At 34.8% G+C, this 19,482-nt stretch overlaps 5 protein-coding genes across 7 annotated transcripts; 3 read left to right on the forward strand and 2 right to left on the reverse strand.

Moving 5' to 3' along the window:
- Nucleotides 1-44: 44 nt before the first annotated feature.
- LOC118271365 (uncharacterized) lies at nt 45-9,311 on the reverse strand. Its single transcript, XM_050698984.1, has 16 exons — nt 8,647-9,311; nt 7,857-8,295; nt 7,628-7,742; nt 7,311-7,471; nt 6,461-6,869; nt 6,053-6,126; nt 5,824-5,938; nt 4,959-5,116; nt 4,425-4,651; nt 3,984-4,170; nt 3,404-3,587; nt 2,953-3,107; nt 2,641-2,877; nt 2,399-2,490; nt 2,218-2,314; nt 45-1,859 (listed from the first exon to the last, which is right to left on the reverse strand). The coding sequence occupies exons 2-16, from the start codon at nt 8,259-8,261 to the stop codon at nt 1,782-1,784; spliced, it is 2,694 nt and encodes an 897-aa protein (XP_050554941.1). The 5' UTR covers nt 8,262-8,295; nt 8,647-9,311; the 3' UTR covers nt 45-1,781.
- A 154-nt stretch (nt 9,312-9,465) lies between these two features.
- LOC118271381 (uncharacterized) lies at nt 9,466-12,769 on the forward strand. 3 transcript variants are annotated; one of them, XM_035587468.2, is made up of 6 exons: nt 9,466-9,594; nt 9,691-9,999; nt 10,339-10,524; nt 10,675-10,999; nt 11,280-11,538; nt 11,810-12,769. In XM_035587468.2, exons 2-6 carry the CDS (start codon nt 9,694-9,696, stop codon nt 12,072-12,074), a joined length of 1,341 nt encoding a protein of 446 aa, XP_035443361.2. In that variant the 5' UTR covers nt 9,466-9,594; nt 9,691-9,693; the 3' UTR covers nt 12,075-12,769. The 3 variants fall into 3 exon arrangements, with proteins under 3 accessions (XP_035443361.2, XP_035443368.2, XP_035443375.2); XM_035587475.2 differs by having other exon boundaries at nt 9,483-9,552; XM_035587482.2 differs by having other exon boundaries at nt 9,490-9,589.
- Nucleotides 12,770-13,233: 464 nt separating this feature from the next.
- Nucleotides 13,234-15,318, forward strand: LOC118271431 (uncharacterized). Its single transcript, XM_035587525.2, has 2 exons — nt 13,234-13,912; nt 14,954-15,318. Exons 1-2 carry the CDS (start codon nt 13,858-13,860, stop codon nt 15,316-15,318), a joined length of 420 nt encoding a protein of 139 aa, XP_035443418.1. The 5' UTR covers nt 13,234-13,857.
- Nucleotides 15,319-15,375: 57 nt separating this feature from the next.
- LOC118271426 (low molecular weight phosphotyrosine protein phosphatase) lies at nt 15,376-16,936 on the reverse strand. The gene is made up of 4 exons (XM_035587521.2): nt 16,732-16,936; nt 16,045-16,232; nt 15,808-15,969; nt 15,376-15,728 (listed from the first exon to the last, which is right to left on the reverse strand). Exons 1-4 carry the CDS (start codon nt 16,769-16,771, stop codon nt 15,645-15,647), a joined length of 474 nt encoding a protein of 157 aa, XP_035443414.2. The 5' UTR covers nt 16,772-16,936; the 3' UTR covers nt 15,376-15,644.
- Nucleotides 16,937-17,345: 409 nt separating this feature from the next.
- On the forward strand, nt 17,346-19,353 carry LOC118271402 (lipid droplet-associated hydrolase). Its single transcript, XM_035587492.2, has 2 exons — nt 17,346-17,915; nt 18,107-19,353. Exons 1-2 carry the CDS (start codon nt 17,732-17,734, stop codon nt 18,814-18,816), a joined length of 894 nt encoding a protein of 297 aa, XP_035443385.2. The 5' UTR covers nt 17,346-17,731; the 3' UTR covers nt 18,817-19,353.
- Nucleotides 19,354-19,482: the final 129 nt, after the last annotated feature.

Below are 19,482 nucleotides of genomic sequence, written 5' to 3' on the forward strand. Positions count from 1 at the left end.
GTGCATTATTCCTTGGGTTCGAGTTATAAATAAAACATCAGAGGTATTACAAAAAAAAACATTTATTAGATACTAATATATAGCAAAATCTACAATTAAACACAAAGCAACCAATTAAAACTATGATTAATATAACAAACTAATATTGATATGTGATTAATTTAATTTGACTTAGTACATCTATACTGTGCAGACTGTGATAGCAATATTACACTTATTCCAGACATATTTAATTAAACAAAACAAATATTAACAACCAAAATAAAAACTCGTTTATAAAAATAAATTTTGAAATACATCTACATCCAAGTATACAAATTTCAACAAAACGATATCATGATCATAATTTGGACAACAGTCTCAAAAAATAAGCAATCTCACATTTACCTTGTATATCCAAAAATATAACTTCTTATATACAATCAGTAGGTACGTTGTTACACTAAATATGAGCTATCATCACGCCACAAGACACTGGTCTGTTCCCTGAGGGCCGGTCGCTCGCACTACCTTACTCCTACCTACTCACATCGCCAGCGCCGGCTATATACTCGTCTACATCACCACGGTAACAAGTCTTACTTCCTAAGTAACATGCTTCATCAACAACACCGAGTTCTTAACCCAACGCCAAGCGAATATTGTTTCCAACCAACTGTCCCTTTGCACAGTAATTTATTGTTATTACATAAACAAACACACGGTATTACAAACATCCAGTTATATTAATGTCCTACTCAAATCTTAAATCTAAAAGGCATTTCCAGAGATCATAACTTACTATCGAAAAGAGTGAGCAAAAATTACCCAATAAGTAGTTAAAAATTTTAATATCGTAACATATTCTTATATAATAATTAATTAGTAATATAACTACAGATTTATTACTAATTAACACTTTTGTGATGTATTATTGCTAAATGCGTGGCTCGATTAACGGACTAGGCATTATTACCAGCTAGCCCGAGGCCACATATTTAGCAAACATCGTCTAACACGTTACGAACGAACAATAATATTGTACATTTGATCCTCGAATTACTAACTAATTTGTAAATTGTCCGGAAGCCAATCGAATGTTAAGAATATCGAGCTTAGTGGCCCGAACTCAACAAATACACACTACACGTATTGGTATTAGACAAAGTATTATATAGATAGTATTGCACCTTAAGACTAAAAATCATGTCTTTCGTATATAATACACCATAACAACACTTTTCTGGTATATTTTAACATTTTTGAGATCATCGAATAGTTGACAAATACATATATTCAGACTTTGCACCACAACTTTCAAAGAGATACTTACGTCGTATATTTGAAGTCATCTTTTATGCAGTTTTGTTGTAAAATTTTGATGATAACAAAGTACTGATTCAGTATAAACTCCGATGAAATACTTACTGAAATGTACCTGACAACATTATCACGCAGAGTGATAAACTAATATCTTACGCGGGCGATTTTATGAAGATGCCACGTGGCATGGAGGAAATCACCCGATAGCATCATCACGAATAGTCGAACTTTTTTGGATATCGAGTGGTTAGTCACAACGGCATGATCGGTACATTGCTTTCGCCGCCTGTGTCAATCTAATCTTCTCTTGTGAACATACCTCCTAATGCTCTAGAGTAAATTATCACGTACATGTCATGCAGAGCCATCACACACAATTTATAAACAACCGATCACTCAGCACATGGCATGTCCATACAGCGCCCTTCTATAACAACGCGTCGCCTGCAGCCCCAACAAGTGAACGTACGTAAGGTAAGTTATGTGAGCTCCTCACCGTTCAAGAGGAACACTCGGAACGAGGACTCGTCCGTAGCATCTTCGTACATCAGCTCCTCCTAAGAAACAATACACAATAAGTCATACTATAAAAAATTATTAGTGGATTATACTGATTTGATAATTCTTTAAACATTTCATACTAGCTTTCTGCCAGCGGCTTGAGAACAAAATCACAGTCAATACATGTAAACTTTCCTCCAGCATCACTATTTATTTTTTTAAACCATACAAAGTCTGTCCACTTGTTTTTTAGTTTATCGCATTCATACAGACAAGACGCCAAATAACTTTTTATAACATATAATAAGGATACAGTATCCAATGTTTTTTAAGTATACTTTTACGGAAATTATAATAAAATTCAGAAGATATCCAACATATAATACAATTCAGAAGATATGCTAGCCACCATACCTGCATGAGATCAATGGTAGGATGCGAGTCGATCAAGCAGAGATCTGTTTCTAGAGTCCCCGTCTCGCTGCTTGATAACGCCGTGCTCACGATTTGCCTATAAATAAACATAATTCGTGTTGAATAAACTTAGCTCTACAGCTAGTTCATAAGTTCGTATTCTTGTTACTACTGTACTTACTGGCTATCCTCATCGATAGGCACGTTGCCATGAAGGAAGAGATCGCTGCGTACAGTGTACACGTCGTTGACTGAACCTTCTATCCGCTCCACCTGAAATTAAGAATCACCATCAGTTGGAACAGACCAATCTAGAACAGTTAAAACTATGTGTAAATGGGTGATTATTAACAAAAGTAAGAAAATAAGACATTTAAAACATTCTAGCAAATAGCAAAATTGTACTATTAAGTCGTTACATACCTGAACGTCGTCATCGAGTACGAGATGCGCATGCGCACGCGGTAGTGGCCAGGTGCAGTGCGTGCGCGCAGCGTGCCAGTCCGCGGCGTCCCCTCCGTCCCCTCCGTCCCCTACGTCCCCTTCCTCCCCGGCGTCGTCCTCTACTGCTAATTGGTCCGCGTCGAGCTCACAGCTCATTGACGATACTTCTCTAACAGTCTCGTCCTCTCCCACTGTATCCGCGCTGGGCAAAGTAACCTAAAATTTTTAAATATATTTTAGTAACATAGGTATTGTTTCTACTTATTACTATTTGAATGTTGTATTACGCACCAAATACACGTTCTCCCCGTTTATAGTGACACGTTCGGCGGAGTACTGGGCGGGGTCCTCGACGATGGATGCGACGGCGTCGTTCTCAACCTTTCTATGAACTTTCTTCATGTGCATGTACAGGGTGCTCATGTTCGTGAAAGATTGTTCACAACCTGGCGAATAATAATATGAAAATAATGTATTGCAGTTGTAAGATATAATTACTGGTTTTAAGACTTGATTCTTAGATGAAGTAAGGAGATTGTGCAATCAGCGCATTTGAATTCAGTTCTATAGGGTAATTCATAATTCAATGATCCAAGTCTGCAGCAGACAATAATTATGTATTTGCAGTATTTAAGTGCATGCACGCAGGAGAAACCTAGGGAGGATTTCCTACTGCAAAAAGCTTGAAGAATATACTACTGTTTACAGTATTATATTGTGAATGAATAGACGCTAGCCATACCGGGATGCGTGCAGAGATGCGCGGTGCGCGCGTGAGTCTGGTGGTGGCGCGCGCAGTGGTCCCGCAGGTGCTCGCGGCGCAGGAAGGCGCGGCCGCACGTGCTGCACGCGTGGCGCCGCTCGTCCGTGTGGCGCCGCGCGTGACGGACCAACTTGCTGGCCGAGCGGAACGCCCAGCCGCACTCCTGCAACATTGCACTTACTTAGGACACAAACATTTGTGATAATATCTTAAAGTGTTAAAGAATAGATTATTATTTGTTAATCATATCCAAATGGTTGACCAAATATGAATATTCGGTCTAGAATACTTTGATCTGTAACAGCCATGAAGCAAATACAAAGAGGAGATGTCATAACTGGATTTTCCTTTAACATAATGCGTAACACAATAACAATATGGCGTCTCCTCTTTGTATTTGCTTCATGGTACCATCACACGAACTTTTTATACATCTTTGTAAGTTGCAATATAGCAGATTAATATCAGTATTTTTAAGTGATAAGTTACTTATAGCCTGCAATGCAATAATGACTCTACACTAAATATAAAAATAGAGTGCAATGAAGTAGCTACGTACCGGATACCGGCACAGATAGGGTCGGTCCCCGGTGTGCGCCCGCGCGTGCTCCCGCAGGCGGCAGGGCAGGCGGAAGACGCGGCCGCAGCCCGGCCAGGCGCACGCCAGCCCGCCGCGCGCACACACCGACGCGCCGTGCGCGCGCAGACCCAGCGCCCAGAAGAAACGACGACCGCACACCATGCACCTGCACCACAACAACAAATAATCTTTCATAATAAGAAGCTAACTTTAATATGTCACGCAAAAATGTTGTTTAGGAGAATTCAGTTTTCAACAGTTGGAGAACATTTGGGTGGGTATACATAAGTATAAGTACAGATAGCACAAAAGTATAGAAAAAAATTGTGTTTGTCAAAAACTGACTATGTTTAACAAATATGGTTATTAAACCTAGAATTTTGACACATAAGAAAAAGTAAATGGTTTAATTTGTTATACCTATGCTGAGCTTCATCAATCGTGTGATTCTCCTCCAAATGTTTGAGGAGGTCAGCCCTCACTTTGTAGGCGTGAGGACACTTTTCTTCAGTTCCATCCTCAGCTACTTTCTTCACAGGGCACTCGTATTTCATCGGAGGCCGATACACAGGCCTGTTGTGCGAGTTCTTATGCTTCCTCAGTCTCTCCTCACTCCAAAACCCTTTATTGCAATTTGGATGGTCACACTGCAACAAGGAAATATGATGCAAAAATGTTTGAATGTTGAAAACCGACCGACCAAGGGATCCAACCCTTGATCAGCAAGGATGGCACTTGTTTTGAAGAAGCGTAAAGTAGGAGCAGTTTAGGTGCACTAAGTATATACAATACTATTTAAAAATAATGATAAAAAGAGAAATCGCATAAGAACCCATGTGCTTGGCAATTCATTTGCGATAACTTTATTCACAAACTAATAGTAACATTTACGGTACAATACAATTGATCGGCCTGATGATATTATTATGTTTACGATATAAACAGGAGTCTTACCTTAAACTTAACAGCTCTATTAGTGTAGCAGTCCACTGCTACAGTTTGTGTCGGTTTGGTTAATGTCATCAAGTCGTGCACTACCTTTGGTTGTACGTCTGCGGGCTCCGAAGCTACTATGGTTGAATCACTCTGTTCTTCTGATAGTTGCTCCTTGCCTAAAATATTATTTTATTAACCTTATATTTACATTAAAAAATTGTTAAGAAATTTTTCATTCATCATTGCACAAAGCTTGTGAATGTCAACATTATTTTTAATTAAATACAGTAGAAGCTCCTTATTCGCGGGGTATGCGTTCCGTAAATATGCCGCGAATACAGAAACCGTGAATATGGAATAGCAATTTGTATGGGGTTATAGGGGATACGTTCCTAGATGACGAAATCAGGAAGCAAATTGTAGATAAAAAAATATTTAATTGAACTTTCTGATCATACAGATTGATGAATTACATAATATTGTCATCAAGTTTAGGTCACACTAGGTTTAGGCAGAAGTTACAATCTAGACGTAGTTGTAATGAGGCTATTTTATTTTTTTATCCTTCTACTGACGCGTTGACAAAGGATAGCGAATGTATTTTTTTAGGTACATGCACGCACCGATATTTCGATTTGATCCGCGAATAAAGAAATCTTTACCGCGAATATGGGAATTGGGTCGCAATTTTTCAATCCGCGAATAGTGAAAACGCGAATGAAGGAAGTGCGAATAAGGAGCTTCTACTGTATTATTTTAATTTAATAACGGATTTATACTTAATCGGTATTTATTTTATACAGGGAGTCTCTGAAGTCGTTTCCCTGCACTCCTAAATCCTTTTTGCCATACATACAATATAATGTTATAACAGTCTACTTACAATTATTTATAATGATGTCTCTGGAATTGTTAGTAACATCGAAGCACCATTTGCTATTACTTTGAGAGGCCTTTATTTCCGTTATTTCAGTGGGGTTGCAGGAGAAACTCAAATCCTGTAAATATAACAAACACAAAAATTTAAATCATGCTCTTAAATTATTATTGTTGTGACTATTCATGGTAAATCTACAAAAATATTTTTGTCATGACTTACACACGGTACGTACCTCTTCAATGCTATCTGCGCCGTTTAAAAACGATTCAATGTTGAGTGCATTCTGCTCAAAGCTTTTACTTACATCTGAAATATTCAAATGGTTGAATCATTATTTATTTACAATTATAACTGTTTCAAAGTCAATTTAACATCTAGTATGCTGGTATTGCTGGTATATAAGACATAATAGGAAATACATTGTATCGCGTGGATCAACACACACACACCATTGTGTGTGTGGATCCACGTGAGTACAAGTGAGAGTGCGAACTCTTTTAAAACATCAAATAAAATTGTCAGTCCTTTTTAACCAAAAGAAATTTTAGATAGCAAGAGCCTACACAATACACATAAAACTTTCTAACCAGTTCAACGAATACCATCACAAGGTCACTTCAAACAAATCCAATTGACTCACTTTTAACATCCACAATTGATGCATCATTACTTATATTGGCATGTATATCAGTCTCCTTCAATATTTGTATATTATTGTGCTTGTCCTCACAATCATTCCTTAATGCAAGTTTCCATTTTGCCACATTATCATCTTCAAGTTTAACAATTTTATCTATTTTTTTCTTGGGAGGTCTTCCCCTGGGTTTGCTGGTGACTAGAGTGAATGCTTCAGGAGATACTTGAGCACTGGCTGTATTTGCGTTAGGAACAGTAACCATTCCCTTTCTCCTAAGAATATTAGGTTTCCTCACAGGGCACTCGTATGTCATCTGCGTCGGAGGTCGACACACAGGTCTGTTGTGCGTGTTCTTGTGCTTACTCAGCTTCTCTTCACTCCAAAACCCTTTATTGCAATTTGGATGGTCACACTGCAACAAGGAAATACAATGCTAAAAGTTTTGAAGGTTGAAAACCGCCAATTGCGGGACCCAACCCTTGATCAGCAGTGATGGCACTAGATTTTATTGTTCCCTGATTTTAGAAAAAAGTTTTGGCTTCTGTTTTAGCACGAAAAAGAAGACTGCATTTAATTTTTGTTCTACGAGCGCGGTTGACAACATACTAACTCGCGATGACGGCCATTTTTTCATACTATGAGCGAAACGCTCAATGCCGCAGTACGCCGACATGCCCCCTTGCAACTTCTCCTGTTTTTAATATCTCTGTGTGCTTGCCAATCGATTTGTGCTCATTTTGTGATCATATTGTTCACACACTAATAGTAACATTTATGATACAATACAATTGATGGGCCTGGTGACATTATTATGTTTATGATAATTATATTATGATATAATCAGGAGTCTTACCATAAACTTTACAGCTCTATTAGTGTAGCAGTCCACTGCTACAGTTTGGGTCGGTTTGGTTAATGTCATCAAGTCGTGGACTACCTTTGGTTGTATGTCTGTGGGCTCCGAAGCTGCTACTATGGTTGAATCACTCTGTTCTTCAGATGGTTGCTCCTTACCTAAAACATTATTATTTTTATAGTCTTTTATTTACATTAATAATTAATTACAAGGCTTTTCATTCATCATTGCACAAGGCTTTTGACTGTCAACAATATTTTTATGACAGAATTTAATAATAGATTTATACGTAACAGATCTTTTAGTGTACTTACAATTATCTATAATGATGTCTCTAGAATTGTTTGTTACATCGAAGCACCACTTGCTATTACTTTGAGAGGCCTTTATTTCTGTTATTTCAGTGGGGTTGCAGGAGAAACTCAGATCCTGTAAATGACACAAATAAAATAAATGAAAATGCTCTTAAATATTTTTTGTTATTACTATTCATTATGTAAATCTACAATAACATTTTTGTCATGACTTACACACGGTACATACCTCTTCAATGCTGTCTGCGCTGTTTAAAAACAATTCAATATTGAGTGCATTCTGCTCAAAGCTTTTACTTTCAGTTTTAACATCCACAATCGATGCATCATTACTTATATTGGCATGTATATCAGTCTCCTTCAATATTTGTATATTATTGTGCTTGTCCTCACAATCATTCCGTAATGCAAGTTTCCATTTTGATACATTATCATCTTCAAGTTTAACAATACTATCTAATTGTTTTGAGGGAGGTCTTCCTCTGGGTTTGCTGGTGACTAGAGTGAATGCTTCAGGAGATACATGAGCACTGGCTATATTTGCTTTAGGAACAGTAACCTTAGCCTTTCTCCTAAGAATATTAGGTTTCTGGAATGTTTTCTGGCAAACATTTTTTTCTTTTGATGTAAACATAATTTTATTGTTCTCTCTACATTGGAAAATAAACCTGGAAGTGATAATAAAGTACTGGTAAGTAAGAGTTTAAAATGCATATAGTCCTAAAGGAAAATTATTATTTCAATTGCAGTTTTTTGTAAAATATGAAATTAATTCTACATTTTTGTAATCATTTAATCATAAGGGTTATTAAATCATACAGAGCAACAGTAAGACATTAAAGTAATGTATTTCTTTTGGTTATTACTAAGCACCAAGTAACAATACTATGCCTATGTACAACCTATCTTTTTATTTTACTTTCAAAAATGCAGAAATTTTATATTTAAAGGTCAACATGTAGAGATTAGAAAATAATTCTGCACATCGCTCTTGTCAAAAGAAGTAAAGGAATACTCACAAGTTGATCAGTAGAAATGGAGCGGATTATTTATTGACGCGTAATTCATTCAAAATATCTCTTTCCATTTACTCCACCTTCAGCGTCCAGGCACGTTACCTTAAAACTAGTGCAGCCACTTAAATACCTTATAGAACATTTTTATTAGATCAAAATCCATTGGGAAGTCATTGTTTCTTGATAAACCAACTCAAGCAACCGTACTCTTCGATCTCCATGGAGCTGTAATTGCATCACAACAATTGCAATATTTCCATATAAATTTTCTTGAAAAGGTATTGATCGTAAATTTTTATTGCCACAGCAACAATGCCAAAGACGGAGTAAATAGTAGTTTAGATTAATACTTCTTCGAATAAAATTAATTGTAGCCTAGCAATTTCATGGCGGCGTTACTTTACTTCGCAAAGTCAAAACCAAAATGTCAAATCAAAAGAGTAAATGTCAAAATGAAGTCCGAAGGTCCGAAGGAATAATAATGTTGGCATTAAAAAAACGTTATGTAATTTTATCCATTTAGAGTATTTATCGAAAAATCGCTCATCTCTAGTCGCAGAGGTCGCCAAATGCTTGTAGTAGCGTTTGCTAGCCATAAAATAGTCTGCTATTAAAAGTCTGTCTCAGTATCTTCACTCTTCTGCTTTCCAGCAAGTAATAATAATATACTTCGATTGCTTCGAAATATAAGAAACCATGTATTGTTAAGTTTTACCTATTATAAAGATAAAGTATAAAAATGAATACCTAATAATTATTATTGTGTAGTATAGACTACTACCTGCCTGCAATAATCTATGATGTCAACAAAGTGTCAACTGCACGTGTTGTTTATTTGTCAAAAGTCAGAGACAGTCAAAGTCAGTCTTGTCTTCAGATGATACAAAAACATTAACATAACCTAAAATTGTAAACTAAAATATTAAAATATATTTCCATTTAACAAGTTTCGTAAGTAATAATGTTACCTGAAAATGAAAACAATTAATGGAAGTTTAATTCGATTACAAATATTAACAGGTTATAAAAAAATATTGTAATTTCCAGGCGATGGAGTCTAGTGATGAAGAATCAACGATCAGGAAGAAACGAAGAGCAAGTGAAGACAGTGAAGTACAAGACGAACATGATACACCAGTCAAAAAGAAATTAAAAACAGAAATAAATACAACTACAGAAGATAATATGGATTCAGACTCAAGTAGTGATTTTGAAAGGCCAATGGAAAGAGCGGAAAGACAAATGGAATTTGGGGATATACTCAAAGATTTTGATGATTTAAACGAACCAGCTTGTATGGATAGAATACTCATGTATTTAGAAGAAATCAAAGATGAGGATTATTTTTTCATGGAGGTAACAAATCTTTGGATTATTAAGTACCTACCTTTTTGTAGTTATTTGTATCACTATGAAAAGATTGGCTAGTGATAAATAGTTCTACTGTGTGGTATTTTAAGCTGTCACACATTCACACAGTAGGTCTGCTACTCCACCAACATTTGGTTGAAATTACAAACTTATGAAATGAATAAAATTGTAACACTCAAATGTGCCAGATTAAGACCGCCAACAAAAATCTGCTAGAGGCAATTTTTTCTCGTCAATCAATCAATCCTCCTCTAGTCATTAGGGTCATTTTTGCCTAATGTGTTAAGGAAACAAATTAATTTAATTCAATACTCTTTTTTGCAGTTATTAGTAGACAAGTTAAAAGGAGAAACAATAACATGGGAACAACCATGGTACCAACAGTCGAAATCACTTTCGAGGCCATTTAAAAATGATAAAAATGAAAGCCACACTGAGCCTTATAGAACAGACACAATTTGCAAAGCTGAAAGTGATTTGATAGAAGACAACTGGCATGAATTCAAGAAGGTAAAATACAGTAACATTTACTTTTGAAAATGAACTGGCTGTGGTATTTTTTATATATTAGCCCCTTTAGCTTCACTTTTCTGATATTTACATTTCATTTAGTAATTGTCACGTTATTTAATTTATTTTATGTTCACCTTCTCTGTCCAGCTATATGAAGTTCCTGACAAGTTGATATGCTTGGCTCGCTGGAGAAATAAAGATAAAAGTAGACTACCTAACACACCTGAAGAGCAAGCAAGACGTTTTGTAGTTGCATTTTTGGCGCGTGGCTTAAAAAGAACAATATACCAAGTGTTCAGGCATATTGTGACCCATTATGGCGGGGCTGTGAAAGGCCCTTACTCCTCAGATGAAGAAAAGATCATGAAGGTCTGTTTCAAACACCATCCTAACCATGCAGTCACATTATTGTCAATGGTTTTGAGTAGAGAACCCAGGGGAATATACAAAAGATTGCAGCAAATGTTCAGTGGTATGTATTGGCTTTTTGTGATAAAATATAAACAATTATGTACTGTTGTTTGTTACCTCTTTACTCTAATAGAGTAAGCATATCTCAACAATCATGGCCTCAATTGAAAAGTTTACAATCTTAATTATTGTGGCAATATTGAAGCAATTTTTAAATGAATAAAATATTATCATTCTGGTTCCAAAGTACTTCATAATAATATGTACCTAAGCAACTACTAACTTTTCTGAGAAGCAGCAGATATTTTTCTAATAGTAATGTTGTATCGTTTTATTTTTAGGAAAACCAGAAAAGAAGAAAATTAAATGGACATTGTCACTAGCAACTAGATTTGTGAAACTTTTGCTAAAGTACACGAAATTGCCATTAGAAGAATTGAAATATAGGAAAATTGACAAAGATGTTTGGTTGAAACTGGAAAAGAAATTTGATCAACATTATGTACACTTGCAGACGTTTTGGTATCAGAGTCTTCATGTCCAGGTTTTTGTACAAGAACCTCTGAAAATAAATAAACTAAGAAAACGCGTATTTAAAAGGTTAGTTAACCTGCATATTTACAATCTATATAATAACTTTTCAGATAAAGACATGTAAATATTACAAGATATTTGCATTCTTTGCCACAGTTGTATTGTATTTAAAAAAATACCAGCAGCCTGTGAAACAACTTTGTAAAAACCTCTTGTTTTTTTTTAATACAACATGCTGGCATTATTTATTTAGATTTTAAATACTTAGTACATAATGTAAATTTTGCTTTAGAGTAAACTTTCTGTAGGTATAATATCGTGTATTTATTTTTTTCAGCCTTCTTGCGTCATCTTATCAAGTATGGACAGACATTCGATGGAAAGATCTAGTCAAGGAGTTTCCAGATGGAATAACACACAAGTTTTTATATGGTATATGTCGAAGCGTTGTATGTAGAATTCCGGGATATTTGAAGAAACCTCTACCTGAAGTTGTAGAATATGCAATAGATAGACTCAAGAATCATTCATTTCGGAAACGTCGTTTGAAAACCTTACAATTTGATGAAAACGGAGAATTAGAAATAGCTAGATACGAATGATAACAAAGTATTAAGATATTATATCCAATGTGATATTATTTTATTAATCAACTTCCTTATTAATGTAAGTTACTGTTGGCTGAATGTGCTTCCAATTATCACAATGGCTATATTCTGGGGGCCTACTCTAATTCAACGAACGAACGAAAAAGCTTTTCAGATTGCATACTACAATAAAATTCTATTTATTGCGAACTTTCGTGCGTGTCTCGACGTGCAGCGCTGCGCAGCGCAACGTCTCTGAATTCTCACAATTAAATTTGTATCGTTTCGTATACCTAGTAAATAAAGTATTTTTTGGATTCGCTCTATGTAAAATCTGCGCGCAGCGTCGCGTCGCGTCTCGGTGTGAGTTGCCCCTAATTCTATTAGTAAATCAATAAAATGGCTGTAGGACCCAAGATTAAACGAAACTTCGGATTCGAGAACCGGAGTAGGCCCCTTGCTTTCGACATTCGACATGGAGGTCATCAAACGTACAATTATAAGCAAATATCAATGTAATGCCATTACTTTTGAGCAAAGTTATTATATTTAAAGTATCAAAAGACGTTTATATAGCCCAACCAACCACTTGTGCAGTAATCGGAAATAGTCTGTGAAATCAATTGAAAGGGCATCTAGAGTTGAATCATAAGACTGTTGTAATGTGTATAAGATGTTAATAAAAAGATATACTTTTGTACCACAAAGAACTTTTATTTTTATGAACCTACTTAATACCAGCGGACTCCGCGAAATTTATTTCATCTTAGATTTTTTTCTGCCATCTTTGTTTTTTTTTTTCTTACATAAGTACCTTCTCCTAAAAATAAAAAACCCAATAAAAAAGAATTGGCGAAATCGGCTCAGATGTTCTCGAGATTTACACTTAGCAACACATTTAGCGATTCGTTTTTATACCTTATATATTATTTAGACCTTCCTAGTTCACATATTATGTATTACTAATAATGCATTAGATTTACTAATCTATTGCATGGATTTCCTTCCGCAGAGTAACGCCTGATTCTATTCTATATAAAATATATTAGTTAACGTTTTAAATACCCTCCCATAAAAACTTGATACTCAAAATAAGCAATTAGGTAGGTACATTATAATACGGGGAACCACTCCCCGAAAATGTAGACGGACGGACGCGCAACGAACGCGCTCGCCAATGCTATACGGTAGTATGATATGGCCCTAAAATATTTCGGGAATCCTAGGATTCTCTGTCTATGTTGGGGACAAATGAAACTTTTACTGTATATTCCCCAAATTATAAGTTTGTTCGGGGGAAGCTAAGAATAAACCCAATATTCGCTAGTTTTATTATTGGTTTAAAGATTTATAACTAAGATCTTATCAATATTTTCCAAATATTTTTTTAATAAATTATATTCACATTGGTAGGTAGGTGACATATTTCACTAAGGATTGGTAAAATACCGGCAAAACTTCTGGCAACTGTACTTCATTAGAGACCATTGCTTGTGCTTATCTAAAGAACAAAGTAACTTGACTGGTGCGAAGTTGGCTACATGACGTTCATTGTCTTTATTGTCTCTTTCACTCGTTCGTATTTTGTGCTTGCTATTTGCCGCCCACTCACTCCATCGCACTAGACGCCTACCTAACTTCAGAGTGCAGACAGGTCGACGTATAGTGGTTCATTATTTTGTTTATGTTTTGAACACGGACGTAGTTTATCACGTCAAACATTCTCGTTATTCCAACATTTCCTTTGTTAAAGTACTTACCTATTTAAAAATAACTGTTCAATTTCAAAAGAAGCAAAATGATTAGTAGAAGAAATATAGAAGATATTTTGGACAGTGACGATGAATTACCAAGTAAGTTAAGTTTAATAGTAATTATTTTATACTACCGCACAGTATTTTTTTTTCACCTCAAAGAGATTTTATTCTAATTCTGAGGAATATAATTTGAGAACCATTCGACGGGTCGTTCTCGTCTTCCCCCACATGGTTTCCATGGAACCATATCCCATGTGTACCTCTAGTAGTATGGTCTGAATAAAATAAGACAGGTTTTTGCGATGATATGGTGGCATAAAAAAGAATTAAAAATATTTTGGAGTCTTTCGGGGAAGGATGCCACGAATATTCCCATTTTCCCTTTTTAGAGGAAAGCAAAAATATATACATAACTTTTAACTTTTTTAAACACTGAAATAGAATCCACCTTTTCCAAGCGCAAGCATGGTAATAAGGGCTCCCACACAAAACTGCGATGCGAATTCGCATCGCAGGAACTTGCGATGCGAATTTCTGCGATGCGATTTAGGGCTCCCATACAAAACTACGCCGCACTAAATCGCATCGCAGAAATTCGCATCGCAAGTTCCTGCGATGCAAATTCGCATCGCATTGCATCGCAGTTTTGTGTGGGAGCCCTTAAGATGACCTACTAATATTAATATTTATGTTTATTTTCAGCTGAATACATAGACCTACCCAGCATGCCACCACCTTAGAGAGGTTTTTATTCTAATTCTGAGGAATATAATTTGGGAACCATTCGACGGGTCGTTCTCATCTTCCCCCACATGGTTTCCATGGAACCATATCCCATGTGTACCACTAGTAGTATGGTCTGAATAAAATAACCATGTTTTTGCGAAAAAAGAATTAAAAATATTTTGGAGTCTTTCGGGGAAGGATGCCACGAATATTCCCATTTTCCCTTTTTAGAGGAAAGCAAAAATATATACATACTTTTTATTTTTTTTAAACACTGAAATAAAATCCACCTTTTCCAAGTGCAAGCATGGTAATAAATGGTATTTTCTCCTAAGTGAGAGAAGGCCTTTCCCTGCTATAGGACAGTTAAGATGACCTACTGATGATATTAATATTTATGTTTATTTTCAGCTGAATACATAGACCTACCCAGCATGCCAGCCTACCAAGATGACTGCCGTTTTATTGAACAAAAACAGAAACAAAAAGAAGAATTATTAGAAAAAGTGATTTTAGAAGGCATGTTAAGCAAAAAAGACATTCTTTCTTTTAAATGTCTCGAACACACTTCAAACCATACAACACTTATCTGGTTTTTTAAATATCTTATGTTGAAAGACTTGCAAGCTAAGTATACATATCTTAACACATGTTTGATACCAGACTATAAAAACTACCTTCTCAGTGAAACAGCCAAGTACAAAGATGGAATAAGTGAGAAATTAATTGAAATTAGACTAGAAATAGAGTATTCTAATAAAACGTCCACACGGTGACCTTATTTTCAAGATTTTGTTCATAGTTAAATTAAAGCCATTTTTAGTAAAAAACTATTTTCCTCTATTTTAAATACATTTTTATTATGTTGTCACATAGGTATTATAATGTTAATGACAAATGATTTAATATTTCTACTATGAACAGTTCGATCTCATTGTACCATCAGCATAGTATTAAAATTGGAAAGTTTACAATACCATGCTGGTTTTACCATTGTTATTTACATAATTAACTTCTTAGTTTTAAGTAATTATAAGCATGATAATTATAACAATTTATTACCTACAACCCTCTACAAATTTATAAGAACCAATAAAAAACTTCATTGCTTTAAGCTATCGAGGAAACCTTTGGAACATCTAAGTGACTGCTGATAACACTTTTCAAATCCTTTTGCATCACTATCCTGAAATAGGCATTAAAATTTATAGTAAGTAAATGAGTTCATCACTATCAGCCAAAAATAATTTAAAGTAAATACATACATAGTAAGGATCCCTTATAATCCTATCACCCTGAGGATCAAAGTCTCCAAAGAGAAGAAGTTTAGCTTTGCTTCCTTTGGGAGCTCTTTTGTTAAGGTCTCTCATATTGGCTTCATCCATACCAAATATGTAATCATAATGATTAAAGTCCTCTGGTACTATCTGGAAATAAAAAAGTAAGTGTGATGACAAATAACAGATTTAGGAATTAATAAATATAATTTTTTGGGTATTTACCTGTCTTGCATGATTGTTGTATGGAACATTATGGTTTTTCATAGTATCCAATGCTCGCCAGTCAGGTGGATTACCTACATGCCAACCTCCAATGGCTGCACTGTCGATTTCCCATTGATCACCTAAATTCATGTCATTTACGGTTTTTTGGAATACACCTTCTGCTATAGGAGAACGACAAATATTTCCTAAAAGAAAACAAAATTGTAAGGTAACATTAGAACATTTTTATGATTCTAAAGTTAGTTTGCAAGTACATTTTATATTATTAGGGGAGTTGATAGTAGATAGAAATATAGACAAAATAATTAGTTTTAAAACTTGTCGTATTCTATGTTAAATCTGGAAGTTTAATTGCCGCACTTAGAGACATTTAATGATTACTGATATTATTCCTTAGTAACGATAACGAATTTGTACAACTGGTAAGTATTGGGTTAAGTAACCACTAAGGTCTAGTTCAGACACGACGGGAACCGCGCGATTTCAGAATCGCATGGAAACCGCGCGGGTCTTATTTGTATGAGTTATTAAGTAATCGTTCAGACATAACCGCGCTGTTCCCGCACCGTTCCCGCGCGGTTTCCGTGCTGTTCCCGCAAGTCTGATCTAGCCCTAAATGACTTTGGGTACGGCAGAAAATGTATTATGATAATAATTTGTTATTATTAAATTCGTATTGGTTACCGAGACAAATAAACAATGCTTTTTTCTTTCCATCTGACATCTTGCAACTTTAATTTCCACTTAGCCTGAAAATAAATATAATGCTATTGTTCACTTTCCTCTTACAATGTAATATTTCTTACAAAATAATTATGCTATCAGTTTATCAAAAATATAATGGGAGCACGAAGTGTATTCGATTCGATATCGACATATGACAAACACATGACATTGACATTTAGTAATATTGACAAATTGACAAGAATCAGATTGCCAGAATACCTTTTGGCTTTCGGTAGTAAGTATTTAACACAAGGTGCTATTATCTTTGTAATATGTTAATATTATCAGCTTTGTAATTATAATATTATTGGTTTACCGTCCACTTCATAATTTGAGGTTGACTGCACGGTTGGCGCGGTGGCTGGGCAACTAACTGCCGTGCAACGTGTAGCGGGTTCAATTTCCGCATGGAGCAACTGTGTGTGATCCACAAATTGTTGTTTAGGCTCTAGGTGGTATGTGCATGTGAAATTGTATGCTTGTAGACGCACCCACGACACAGGAGAAAATACTAATGTGGGGCAACGGTTAAAAAAAAGAAAAAAAAGATGTCGCCATATCGCAGATGCTCGGTATAAGAATATCGATCCGACTGTCACATGTCACTGTCACCATGCTGTCATTAACCTTATTTATGTTCTTATCAATAACACCAGTGTTTTATTTAATGTAGGGTCGTGAGAGTCGTGACAAAGAATATAGCGTGATAATTATTAAGGCGCACTATAATCACCTGGCAGCAAAAAAAAAATTACTACTCTGAAACTATTAAAATAAATCGAGAATGAGAAACTTCATATGTTACAACTACATATCGATTTGATTTCAGTTCTTGCCTTAAAAGATAACGATATTATGCATAGGTTTTGTAATTAAATTAATCTACTAGATATCAATGTGTGAGCCTACCGTGTGCTAGATAAAATTAATTAAGTGGAGAAGAATAATCGCAGAAATTATGAAGAACGAATTCGTAACACTCAACCACATTCAAACCCATGTAATCACGTATGGTGATCCTTTTAATTGCAATGGAAAAGATGTAATTGTTTGTATTACGGGAAACCCAGGTATACCTGATTTTTATATAGAATTTGCTGATGAATTACATAAATCAACCGGACTGCCCTTGTGCATCATTGGTAAGTTGTTACTCTGGATCTTGATGAACTGAACATAATTATTTCAAATATTCATTTGTTATATTATTTTAAAATTGACTATTTTTAGATTAAGTCACTCTTTTGCCAATATAAAAAAGCTTATAATTTGTAGTATGTTTCATGGTTTGTCCAATCGGACTGAATTTAATTCATACCTATTGATATTTCAGGACATGCCGGTCATGATGTAGTTCCAGATGAAGCATCCTCTGTTTTAAAAGGTCAAGAGCATCTGTTTGACCTTGATGGTCAAATAAAACATAAGCTTGAACTTATCAATAATTATATAGATAAGCAAAGCAAATTACACTTAATTGGTCATTCAATTGGAAGCTGGTTAATTTTAGAATTGCTAAAAGATAATGAAAATTTAACCATGCGACTCAAATCTGTTAATCTTTTATTCCCAACATTGCAAAAAATGGCTGAAACCAGAAATGGAAAGTTTTTAAATGGCTTCCTTAGAAAACTCCATAATTTTGTATTACTTCTCTATGTCTTGGTACATTTACTACCTAGTGTTATTGTAAAGTTTTTGGTAGCCATCTACTTAAAAGTGTATGCATTGCCTTCACACTATACAGAATATATTTTTAAGTTTCTAAATCCAAATGTTGGGGAAAAGGTGTTATTTTTAGCTTATAATGAAATGGACAAAGTAAAAAGTTTAAACTTTGAAGCAATTAACAAGATAAAGCATTTAACCAATGTCATTTATAGTAAAACAGATAATTGGGCTCCAATCTCATATATGGAAGACCTATACAAATATCAACCAGAACTTACAATGAAAGAAGTAGACATTGACCATGCATTTGTTTTAAAATCATCAGAAAGGACTGCAGAAATGGTGATGCAATTTATAAAGACAAAATTATAATTCCTGTCTTACACTTCACTCAACTCTCTTAAATACCAAAGTCACAGTACCTTTCTCAAATGTAATAGATACTTATAAATGCAGCAGTTACTGCATGCATGTGATATTAATGTATTTAGCCTTCAAACATTATGGAAGGAAATTATTTATTTCTAAACTATTTATGAAATGAGTGAGTTTGAAATTAGATAGATATTCTTAAACAGTTCTAAATGTAGACAATAATCCTATTTCAGATAGGATAGAAAATATTGACATGTAAAAATGCTTCGATTATGTAGACATTTTTTGTTGTAATGTGTTAAATAATAATGCTTTTATCCTACAAACAGACTCCTAAAAAATGGTCAGTAGTTGAAAAGTTTTTAGTCATAAGGGGTTTTGAAATCTAGCTAAAGTTATTTATTTGTAAATATTCAACTTGAATGTTAATATTTTCTCTAATCATTCCAGTTAAACAATGGCTAGCTACAATAATTATGTAGATATTGTGGTATTAAACAAAATGTAATAAAATAAATTACTTAAATCATGATACCTACTGAGGTTTTATTTGCACTAAAATTCTGTTTGTTGCATGCTCAGGGATATTTAAATTAATCTAAAACCGTTTCGTAGGAATCATATAAATATACCTAGTATAGGTTATCTTACACGTTTTATGTA

Source organism: Spodoptera frugiperda, chromosome 15 (assembly GCF_023101765.2).
Source record: "Spodoptera frugiperda isolate SF20-4 chromosome 15, AGI-APGP_CSIRO_Sfru_2.0, whole genome shotgun sequence".
Classification (NCBI taxonomy): Eukaryota; Metazoa; Arthropoda; class Insecta; order Lepidoptera; family Noctuidae; genus Spodoptera; species Spodoptera frugiperda.